Here is a 12119-nt window from a genome sequence, read left to right on the forward strand (position 1 = left end):
GGTTACAACTGAGCAAACTGTTTCTGTGCATGTTCATTTAAAGCCGGTAAACTGACAAAGTATCTTAATTTGAGGCTTTAAAATTGCCCCCTCCCTCCTTCCCCCCCGCCGTTATTGTGTAACAGCAAATTATCTTCTACGTTTTTGGTTTGGCCACGAAATTTCACTAATTTTCACCCTACCAACAAAGAGCCATCAGTATTTGCTCTAATAAGGCAATAAATTCACGGCAGCGGCAGCAGCAGCAGCTGGTTTGCCAGTCACAAGTAGCTGGGGGGGAAATGGAGCTGATGCTGCTGTTTGATGTGGTCTCAGGGATGGGGCAGCGGAGCAGCTTCCCGGGGCAGGGCAGGCACGAGGTGTCCATGGGCAGGGGAGCAGAGGAGCTGGTGGTGCCAACACGCGTGGGCACAGAGGGGATCCCTGGCTCTGCCTCCCGCAGCACCTGCCCTCCCTCCTGCAGGGCTGGGGAAGCGCAGCATCCTCATCCAGCTCCTGCTCTGCCTCCTGCAGCTCCTGCCCTGCGTCCCGCAGCTCCTGCCCTCACTCCTGCAGAGCTGGGGAAGCGCAGCATCCTCATCCAGCTCCTGCTCTGCCTCCTGCAGCTTCTGCCCTCCCTCCTGCAGCTCCTGCCCTGCGTCCCGCAGCTCCTGCCTTCCCTCCTGCCCTCCCTCCTGCAGGGCTGGGGAAGCGCAGCATCCTCATCCAGCTCCTGCCCTCCCTCCTGCAGGGCTGGGGAAGTGCAGCATCCTCCTGCAGCTCCTGCCCTCCCTCCTGCCCTCCCTCCCGCAGGTCCTGCCCTCCCTCCCCAGCTCCTGCTCTCCCTCCTGCCCTGCTGGCCCCTGGCCAGCGCGATTGCCGCGCTGCACCCAAGCTCAGCAGCTCTAATTGCTGCTGCACACTCTGTTTGCACTTGCTGGGCCGGGAATCTCTGATAGGCTTGAGCAGACAGGCTGGGAGAGGGAAGCAAACAGCGGGAACAGATCCGTGCTAACAGACGGGGCACAGCACCTGTGGGCAGACACGTAGGCAGCGCTGGGCACGCTGCTGGAACAGCCACAGAGGGCCATTGCCCTATTGTTTGGGGGCAGATGAAATACCCTCCATTGCATTTGTCCCTTGGCAGCCGTCCCAGCAGAACTGCTGTGCTGCTTGGCTGTGCACGCCCCTGTATTTACATTAAAATAGTTTGGAAAAATTTGCCTTTATTCATGCCCTGAGTACGCAAACACTGAGCAAGTGAGCTGTGCTCAGGCCGGGCTTGTGCCCCTCCAGCTCCTCAGCCCTGGCTACGCGCTGGGCACAGGGTGGGCTCCCAAGGGCCTTTGGTCTCCTCACACAAGCACAGCCAAAATGACATGGATGGAATATTTGCTTTGTCATCTGGGTGGGAGTGTTTTCTTGTTTGCCTCATCCACAGTGGAGTGAGTCCTCAGCCTGTACTGAAGGTGTGTGACAACACGCTCCAAGGGCAGCGTGTCTATTTTGTCAGTGTTGGCACTTCACTAAATGTGTTTCATACAGACATGACTTGCTCACATAGAATCAAAAACTTTAAAAGTGGTTCAAATACTAGAGGAGGGTTTTTGATTTACTAAATCTTAAGTTCCACTTGAGGAAACCATCCCCAAAGGGGGGTGTACAACCTCTTATCATCTGGTTGTAAAAATGCAAAGAATGAAAAAGACTACTGCTTCTCACTTCAAAAGTAGTAACATTTAAAAAATATTCACTGATTAGAAATAAACATTATTATTTAAATATTAAGTTGTCAAATACAGCGAAAGCAGAGTAGCACCAGCAGGGATTGTTTATGGCTCATTGCTTGCTCCTCCAGGTCTTTGGGACTGAAAGTTGATATTTACAGAGATAGATAGATAGATAGATAGATAGATACATACATACATACATACATACATACATACATACATAGATTTATCTCTCTCTAAAATGGGGTTACCTCTGGACAAGCTAATGGGAGCATTATAAACTCATCTGAAGACCTAGAGAAGCTGAATTTGAAGCAGGCCCTTGGGAACAAGGACATGTGATGTTCTGACTTGATGTCTATGTCTTTTTGCTACAGTTTTTTCCTTTTATAAAATTAATTTGATAACTTCAGTGGACATCACAGAGAAGGCTTCGAGCACAGAGTATATGAACTGTTGCAAAGGGGTTGGAGATGCAGAGTGCTAGGAGTGTTATTAACCGAAATTAGTGTGGCTGAGAAAAATCCAGGATGTTCAACTTCTGTAAAAAGATCTTCCACCAGAATAAAAGAACAGAGGCTTATACAAGAATATTAATGCTTAGGAGTGGCTCTGTTTGACTAAGAAAATGCCATTAGAATCAAGTATTTATGACTAAACACACTTGAATAGAAAACATGCAGAGAAAATTCTTGGTAGTTCATTTGTCAAAAGCTGGCTGAACTGTAGCCCTGTAATAATTATGTACTGGATATCACAGCCAGAGAAGTGGTAACCACAGACTGAGTTCCTCATTCCTTCCCCTTCCTCCAGGAGTGGTTTGGATTAGGTAGTCAGCTGAAATTTCCAAAGCACATATTTTCTTACCATGCTGCTGCGACCCATCTCCAGGTACTTCTTTCTTAGGTTCCCACTAAATACCTTTTTTCCCCCTTTTTTCATGGAATGAAAAGTTTATTAATGCACTGACTTAGTTAAATCCTTGGCAAGTGCATGTGCACAAATGTACAGAGAGCAGAACAACCTCTGCACTGACAAGGACAACTGGGCACTGTTGAATGAAATCCAGCAACCCTGTGGTTCCTTGTCCTGAGCAGCAGATATTCTGTATCACCCAATATTAACAAACAAGAGCCTTTTTCCCACGCCATTATATATTTACATTAGCCAACTCTTCAGGCTTGGCGTGTTGGCTTCCTAAGCCTGTTTGATCCCAGATTGATCTCTGCCAGAGCTGCTGGAACAAAATGCAGTGGGTGGACAAACCTGTCCTGCTGCATTGCTTGTGGCCTGCTGAAAACAGCGAGCACGTGTGTGAGTCATTGCTGTGCTCCCAGAGCACACCGTGCTGCTCCTCCCACCGCTCCAGGGGTGAGCACCGGAGCACTGCAAGTGCCTAGCGTGACACATTTGCTGGTATCAGCCAGGGGCAAACATTAGGGAGCTTATCTGTTGAAGAGGGAGATAAGGAAGAAGGGCTGTGAGGAGCCTGCCAATAAAGGGATATCCATCACAGCTGTCACTCCATGCGCTGCGGGAGCCACGCTGGGTACCCGACGGAGCGCTGGGGCATCGGAGCTGGGCTGGGCTGGGCTTCTGCTGGGCCTTGGAAAGGGGGTTAGAGCTAAATTAGGCTGCCTCTTTCCTGGGTGGAGGGCACTGAGTCTTCACATCTCCCCACTTTGGCACTCCAAAGTGATACAATCACTGAATGGTCTGGTTTGGAAGGGCCCTTAAAGACCATCTGTCCAACCCCCATGCTTAGTTCTGCTTTTCTTTGAGACCTACAAATGGTAAAAAAACCCCTACAAATAAAAGAAGGGAGTCTTGTCAGGTGTTACAGTGGTGTTGATGGCACAGGTATCTGGAAGAAAATACAAAAAATTTGTATCCCTGTATTTCAGTGAGAGGCCACAGAGTCCACTTGCCTTGAAAAGGGAAAATAGAGGAAGGAGCTTTTGGAAATTGCTCTGCAGTCATTATTTTTCAGATATGCAAACACACACATTTATATAATTTTAATAGTTTTACATGTATTTGTACATGTGCATGGAAATGCACATATGATATGGGTGCATTTTAGGCTTTTCATTCGGGATACAGTATGCAATTTGAGGAGTGCCTTGTTTCCTCTCTGGGTATGCTAATTCTTGTATCATAGAATTACAGCATCACAGCATGTACTGACTTGGAAGGGACCCACAGGGATCAAATCCAGCCTTGGCCCTGTACAGACACCCCAACAATCCCACCCTGTGCCCCAGAGCGTCATCCAAACACTTCTGGAGCTCTGGCAGCCTTGAGGCTGTGCCCACTGCCCTGGGGAGCCTGGTCAGTGCCCACCACCCTCTGGGAAAGAGCCTTCCCCGGAGATCCAGCCTGGCCCTCCTGTTATGTGTATATTTCTGTGTCTTCAAAGGATATAATACTTACCTCGGGAAGGTGCTGAGGCAAGTAACCATCATCTGTGTGGTGTTTAGCACTGCTGAGAAAACACAGCTTTTAATTGCACTGCCTCCTGAACAAGCCTAACCTGAAGGCTGAGCTGGCCTTCAGTGGCAGGGTACAGTCCTTGCAGGTAACTGGGATATGCCCAGTGTGCTCCAGCCTGGATGTGCTCTGGTGAAAGAGCCAGGAGAGGGTTGCAATGGACACCCAGGGGGATCCTTCTCAACCAGCATCATAATACCAGTAAACGTTCACCCCGTGGCTTAGAAGTCTCTGCACAGCTGATATGTTAGCAGTAATTCAAAGTCATAAATAACCAGCTGTGTAGGAAACTGCTCCAATCAAATCACTGGGTAACTGTGGCTTTCACAGTTCTCTTTTGAAATCATTTCTGCAGGGAAATATTCCGTGTATAAAATCAGGAGTTGGAGGCTGGTTGGAAGAGACAAGGACAGGGTGGCAGTAAAAAGGAAAAGCAAAGCCAATTTCACTGATAGAGCATCTACTCCACAGCACATAAAATGATAATGCTTGCAGTTAAAACAGCTAAGGAAAATATAATTAGTGCCCAAGAGCAGCTGAGGCACATGGTGGAGGGGAAGTGGAAGATCACTCACATGACACCATTTTTGGTGCTAAATTTTAGCAGATAAATTATCCAGCATGTCTCCCTGGAGTTTTTCTCCAGTAGAGAAGGAGCAAGTCTGCCAGAGCTGAACTGAGGCTGCCCCTGGAGCAAGTTTGCTCTCCCTGTTGTAGAGGGACTCCGGAGGGGCTGTCAGTTCCCCTAGCCCATCTTTTAGTCTTTTAAGTTGAGTGGTGTGAATAGTCTTCAAAACCTTTGGGTTTACCTTTACCCAGAGATTGAGGGAATGCTCCTTTTCATTCTCAGCCACAGGAATGAAACAATAAGATCAAAATCTTGTAATCTCCTTGGGAATTCCTTTTAGCTGTCTGCGATCTAAAATGCAGGGTTTCCCCTCAGTGGCTGGGCAGATGAAGGCAGGGGCTAATCATACTGCTGGGTCTCCATGCACACATTTCCAGGGGCTGCTGCGCCTGCCAATTGCTTGCAATTGCCTATGAAACAAATTTCTTAATCGCTTTTAATACTAGGCACAGGTTTAGTGTCATTAAGCTGGGTTTTATTGATCTTATAGTCTGTTTGCATCAAGAACAAGTGGACCTGGGAACAAAGCAAACTTTAGTACTTCATGGGGTTTGGCCTTTCACAGCAGTAACTTGTGAAAAGGGTGATTGAAATGGACTCCCACTGGGTCTCCAAATGGGTCATGCTCAGTGTTTTGCTTTCAGTGAGGTCAGCACGGGGCAGATTGGGGTTTGCAGCAGTGGTACTCCCTCTGTCTCAGTCTGTGGAACACATTACAACAATCACCACGTGTTATGAGAAAACTGCCATCTTTATTCCTCACCAAACAAATCGTATAAAGCAGACGTGTCTGTGCTGCAGGAGTGTCCAGAGGGGGAAACCCTAAATCATCATTTAAAAAGTTAGATGCAAATTTTAAATGCACAAATGCATGTCCTCTGTCAGAAAATGATGCCCTACAATTTTCTGATAGCGGGTGAAACACCAAAAAGTAAAGCTTGCCAGCCTGTGGGAGTGCCTGTTGCAGTGTGGACGTGCTTGGGATGGAGGGGAGCTGAGTTGGTGGGTGCAGCTCAGCCCGCGGCGCGGTTTGCTCTGCATGCAGGAGGTTTCTACAACAGCAGCGTGGCAAACTGGAATTGCTCACAACTCCCCGTGCCCTCACAGCTGTGGTGCCCATTCCCTTGGGCACAGGGTGTTGGGCGAACCCCGCCTGTCCTTGTGGCCGTCGCTGAGAGGGGAGCACAGAGCTGGGCTCAGCTGCACCGCGCTCTGCAGCGCCCTCGCTGTGGGAACTGCCACTGACACAAAGGGCTCGGGGCTGGGGAGGGACCCTGCAGTCACTCTGGCCAGTATGGAAATTGCTATGAATGCAGATTAGCTGCGGCTTCACAGAGAGCGCTTTCTGCTGTGCCCAACTGTGCCTTCAGCAGTGAAAGGCACACTGGGCTATTTGCATGGGAAAGCTGCTGCAAGGAGAGGTCCTGGTGTGCTACCTTCAGTATCACCTGGGGGTTCAATCTTAAACAAGAAAGAAACGCCTGGAAGTATGTTTAAAAGTTTAGGTGACCTACTCACAACATGCTTTAAATTTGTTAAAAGATTTGCAAACCTTTCAGTGAGTTTCGTCTCCTTTCCAGATGTCATCATGGAAATGAATGTAATATTACCATGTGTTATAAAAACTTCCTGCAGCTCTATTAACAAGTTTCCCATGATGTAATTAGACACAAGGTGCAGTGTTTTCTTTGGCATCTCTGGGTAAAATGCTGTGCATACTTATGCTGGTGTAAACCCAGGCCAACTCAGTTCATTTAATGAAGTTATTTTGGACTTTGTTCATGTAGAATTTGGCTATACCTCTATCTCTGGAAATCTTTCCTGAGGGGTAAATACAGCAAATGTTGTACATTTTCCTTAGATTCTGTAGAGGAAGACACTACTCTCAGTATCAAGGAGGTTGCTGCTATTCTGACTGAGGTAAATGCTGTCAAGTCTTTCAGGTTCAGTTTCAGGTGGAGTTTTCAGGTGTGTCCCATAACTTTCTGGAATAAGCCACCAGAGCATGTGCAGGTGCCTCAGTCAGTGCCTTCAAACCTCTCCTCTACACCTCTCATTCCTCTCTGTTTGCTAGTCTGTTGTGTGAGCTTCATGGCCAAGAACCAATTCTGGAGTTGCAGGCCACATTTCTGTCACAAAACATTTCTTTCACAAAAAATCATCTCACTGTAGCCAGCTGAAGTCTCTGGTGGTGGCAGTGTTGGTGCCTGTGCCAGTTCCTCTCTGCTCTGGTGTGGGTGGGTGGCTTTGGGCTGTGATGCCACACAGGCAGTTCATTGCTGTGTGTCACAAAACACAAAACCTGCTTGGACTTGGAATTGGCCTGTCACTTCTCATCCGGAGACAAATGGCCTGTACACAAATGGCCTTTGCATAAGGCCTTGATGCCTTTTCTTTCCTAAATGAATAACAAACAAAAGGAAAAGGGAACTAGAAGGGGAAAAAATTAAGTTTTAATGGAAACACATTTCTTTTGTTTTCTGCTTGCCATAAACATTAACTTAGTAAACAGGTTGATCTTTGCTCTCAAGTTTTTTAATAACATACAGTATTTTGAGACTTGCCGTGGCTAAGATATGGTTAACCACGTGTTGCTGGTCACATTCCAACCTCTCTGGTCACAGTTCTTTGACATCAAACTACATTTTTTAAAATAAAAGTTGTGTGTAACCCATTTCTGTTCATAGACACCTTTGTTAAAAGGTTACCATTTGGGGTACATTAGTGGTTATGGTGTTTTCTGACCCAAACTGCTTTTCCTTGGGACATATTTCATAGTCCAAGTGTTCCCATGGTCATCCTCTGCTTTGTGCCAACGGCACTTTTGGAATGCTGCATCCCCACATGAGCAAAGCCTCTACAGGATGCTCTGAGACAGTATTTTCTAGACTGCTGACCCAATCATAGGACTTACAGTGGTCTTACAGTAGCAGATAGAGCTATCTGAAATAGGGGAATGAGTAGAAAAGAGAGAAAGTGTCACTTTAGTCCACTTTTCAGAGTGGTTGGGTTACATATATAACCTTTTTCTCTTTTTCACGCAGTGTAGTTCGCAATAATTTAAAATACTCTATAGACATTTAAACGATATACAATAATATAACTTAATTGGATTCCTCAGTTGTACTTAACAAATACTATTCTAATATATTTACAGTATCTAGTACCATAAGACTGTGCATTACTGTGTTTGGGAGCTTTATTTGCTTCCTGTCAAGAATGTAGTGAAAGTACAGTATATCACTATTATTCAGCAACAATACCCATGAATCAAAGGGACTTTAAATGATATGGAGTGGCTCTAGTATTTTGGGGGCCCCTCTTGACTTGTGTGAAGTTGTACATTTTCATGCCAAGGCTGGTATTTGGAAACCAACAGCAACATCAGCAAAAAGGAGCAGTTTTATGTTACTCCCTGGGAGACTGATGGAAGGGGTCTGACTGTCAGGGGGTGAGCGCTTGGGGTCAGAAGGGCAGAGACAGGCAGGGCCCCCCTAGTGTTCCAGTGAAGGTCTCCCAAGTCAGTGGGTACTTTGATAAAAGAGGCCCACCAATTCCAGAGGTAATTCCGGGTCATGCACAGATCCACATGGAGCAGGTGGAGCAGCAGACCCACAGCCTCTGTCCCAGGGGCACCGTGTGGAGTGGCAAGTGCTCCTGTGCCAGCCAGGGGGGGCTCAGGGCTGTGCAGCCCCTCAGCAAAAGTGGCACAATGAAACAAAAGCTGGAAATGCAGATATGCAGATGGAAGGCAGTTTTTAATCCAGGTTTTTGGACATTCAGGGCAGGACTCTTGGGACAAGCAGGCATTTCTGTGGTTGAATGGGTTGTATGATAAGTGGGCATGTCTGGCTCTTGGGGTTAAACCCACCAGATTTTACAGTAGTCAAATATCTGTGGATTTCTCGTGGGGAGGATCTCTCCTAGGGAAAAGGTGTGTGAATTAGGATTGAGTGCTATGGAAGAAAGAAGCTGCTCTCTTAATGTTCCTGTATTTACCAGGGGCATGTTATTGCCAGCCTTGGCACAATGATGACACAGACTAACCCAGAGTTCAGCTTCCTTGTGCTCATGAAGCCACCACAGCTCACAGGTTTGCAGCAACCTGGAGCTCAGCTGCCATTAACTTCTGAGTGCACACTGAGCATAAGGTATTTCGAACTCTTGGAAATACTAACTTTCAGCCATTCAAGGCAAAACACGTGTTGGAAGATCCTGCCAGTGCATTTGACAGCAAAGCAAACCCTTTGATCTTTGTCAAAGCATGTCTTTGTATCCTAAAACTCCCTTCGAGGAGCTGAGAACAGGCTCTCCACACCTCAGGCCTGAGTCTAAAACAAGTCATTCTCATTCAGGAGGCAAGTGGGAAAAGTCTTTATCAAACATTTGTAACCACAGTTCATGTGATGTTACTGCTCAGTTCTGGTAATTGCTTAAGGCCTACAGTAACTGAACTCTCTAAGAGTGGAGTGACAACAGATCAGTAGCATTGAAGAACTTAGGGAGAACCAAATACAAAAGCCATAAAGTCAGAGTTCCAGTAAGTTTACATTTAGTACAGAATTAAGACATAACTACCCGTTAGTGCTTAGAATTTTTTGATACTATTAAAAACATAAATAATTCTTTTTAATGTTCATTCAAAGAGTTCCAGTGTCACTGGCAGCTGATGTAATTTTGTGAACGTTTGTTGCTTTTTTTCCCAAACTGATAGCGGAGTATTTCTGCTATAGATTTTGCTCCCTACCAGTTGTTTTCTTTCTACCTGCTTTCTTAGGAATTTAGGTATTTGCAGCAAGACTGCTGTGTTCTAGTCAGTGAAGATTTCATTTCCTCAAAAAAAAGTCTGCGCAGGGCTCAACAGTTTAGATGCTGTAAAATGGGAGAAAGTGTCTTTTTCTTTTAAATGTCATGGGAGCTGCAATGCAATCACCTTCTCTGATATGTATAACTTAAAACACTAAGAGAACTCTACAACACTCAGATTGTAGTTAAAAAAACAAAACAAAACAAAAAGGAGAGAGAGAAAGTTTCCTGTGGTTGTCAACATCACCTTAGTCCTGCTGCCCTTGTTTCCAAAGCAGTTACAACAGCCAGCCAGCCCCAGTGCGCCCTCCTGGAGGTGTGAGTGGTGGGGAGGGGGTGGGTGGTGGTGTGGCTGGGGCTCCGTTCCTCGGTCCGATGTGCAAACGATGCTGTGGGCGCTGTCCCCGCTCTCCGCGCGCGCCGCCGTTATTTGCAGGTGAACACCTCTGTCCGCTCGCTGCACGTGTTGCACTTGACAAAGCAGCACCAGTGGAACTTGCAGTTGCACTGCCACACCTTGGTGTACTGGTGCGTGTTGTACCCGCGCCCGCAGCACATCATGTCGCAGCCGTCGGCGCTGGGGGACGTGCGGTTGCACAGCCGGCCCTGCGTGCCCACGCTGCCCGTGGCCGCGTCCTCCTCACAGTAGTTGGGAGACTTCTCAATGTACACCAGGTCCGTCTCCATGGGCTTCTGGTAGCTCTTGATCTGCTTGAGCTTCAGGAAGGTGGGCTGCCTCAGTCTGCTGGCTCGCACCACCTCCACCTGCACCGCGGCGTTGTACTTCTCTTTCAAGATATATCCAATCTCTCGGAATTTAGGCAGTGTTGTCCAGCAGGTCTTGGTTGTGCAGGAGCCTGAAACTCCATGACACTTGCACTCCAGTTTCATTCTCTCTTCAAGAACCTGTGTGCACAGACATTTGCATATTGTTACTGCAGGTTTCCTAAACCTCAGTCTGTTTAGTTCATAGGAACATTCATTACTGATGGTTGATATATTTCTAAAGTGTGCTCGTAAATCTTCTCACCTCCCAACAGAATGCTCCTAACGCATTTTGTTTGTGTGACACCTGGTTGGAAATACAGTGTTTTGTCACTGTTGGAAAGCATTTCCATTCTGTTTTCAAATACTGGAAAATATTTCCTTCACTTTCAGAGGACATGTCTTTAGAGCCGCTGGGGACTTACAATTTTTCAAACCACTTCCATTTTGAAAACAGAAAAGGAAATGTTGGTGTTTATTTTTTTAAGTGCCATAAGATTCAGAATATTTAATTGCTTTAAGTAATGATGAAAGCATGTTTAAAAAAGGTAGACCAGCTTTAAAATGACATAACAGTATACAGTGTGTGGCTGGACTGACATACATGACATACATGCAGGAGGCTTGGAACTAGAGGGTCTGTAGGGTCCCATCCAGCACATTGTATGATTCTGTGGTTCTGTATTCACTGCATAGTGAAAGATTTGGCCTTTATACCTGTACCTGTCCTGGCACTGGTACACTTGTTGACTGTTCCCCCACAGAACGCCCCATCCCCTTTAAAAGCAGCACTGCCTCCAATATTCAGCTCAGCTATAAAGCCAACAGTCAGCCACTAATACATTTTTCTCACCAGGGCAATGACTGCACAACATTAGAGGGGAAAAAAACTCCCCTGATGGGTCCTGCTCAACAGTGAGCCAGAGAGAACTGGGAGCATTTATTATTGCCCATGGTCCAGGGGGTTGTGTATCAGAGGTTAATCGAGTGTCAGACCTGAGCTGGTGGGTGCTCATGCTCTACTCCCACCTTCCCGTTCCCACTGTCCCCAAGCCCCTGCAGGCTGGCACACCCCTGCTGCCCCAGGAGGTGGGTGTGTGCCCAGGGAAGGCAGGGCTGTGCCCAGGGAGGGGAAGGGGCAGGGCTGTGCCCAGGGAAGGCAGGCCCGTGCCCAGGGAGGGGAAGGCAGGCCCATACCCAGGGAAGGCAGGCCTGTGCCCAGGGAAGGCAGGCCCATGCCCAGGGAGGGGAAAGGCAGGCCCGTGCCCAGAGAAGGCAGGGCTGTGCCCAGAGAAGGCAGGCCCGTGCCCAGGGAAGGCAGGCCTGTGCCCAGGGAGGGAAAGGCAGACCCGTGCCCAGAGAAGGCAGGGCTGTGCCCAGAGAAGGCAGGCCCGTGCCCAGGGAAGGCAGGGCTCTGCCCAGGAAAGGCAGGCTCGTGCCCAGAGAAGACAGGCTCGTGCCCAGGGAAGGCAGGCCTGTGCCCAGGGAGGGGAAGGCAGGGCTGTGCCCAGGAAAGGCAGGCTCGTGCCCAGAGAAGGCAGGCCCGTGCCCAGGGAGGAGAAGGCAGGGCTGTGCCCAGAGAAGGCAGACCCGTGCCCAGAGAAGGCAGACCCGTGCCCAGAGAAGGCAGGGCTGTGCCCAGGGAAGGCAGGGCCGTGCCCTCCCACTCTGCACAGTGGCGCGGGGCAAACCGGCCCCACGGCAGCGCCTCCCTGTTCCTC

General features: G+C 48.1%; 1 protein-coding gene across 7 annotated transcripts in view; it reads right to left on the reverse strand.

The window, feature by feature from the left end:
• Positions 1–7258: 7258 nt before the first annotated feature.
• WNT7B (Wnt family member 7B) overlaps positions 7259–12119 on the reverse strand; it is a 79185-nt gene continuing 74324 nt past the window's right edge. For all 7 annotated transcript variants that reach the window (XM_071551501.1, XM_071551500.1, XM_071551502.1 and 4 more), the window contains exon 4: positions 7259–10539. In XM_071551501.1, the coding sequence (XP_071407602.1) occupies positions 10060–10539 (480 nt within the window). In that variant the 3' untranslated portion in view covers positions 7259–10059. The remainder of the gene's footprint in view (positions 10540–12119) is intronic.

This window comes from Pithys albifrons, chromosome 3 (assembly GCF_047495875.1).
Source record: "Pithys albifrons albifrons isolate INPA30051 chromosome 3, PitAlb_v1, whole genome shotgun sequence".
Taxonomy (NCBI): domain Eukaryota; kingdom Metazoa; phylum Chordata; class Aves; order Passeriformes; family Thamnophilidae; genus Pithys; species Pithys albifrons.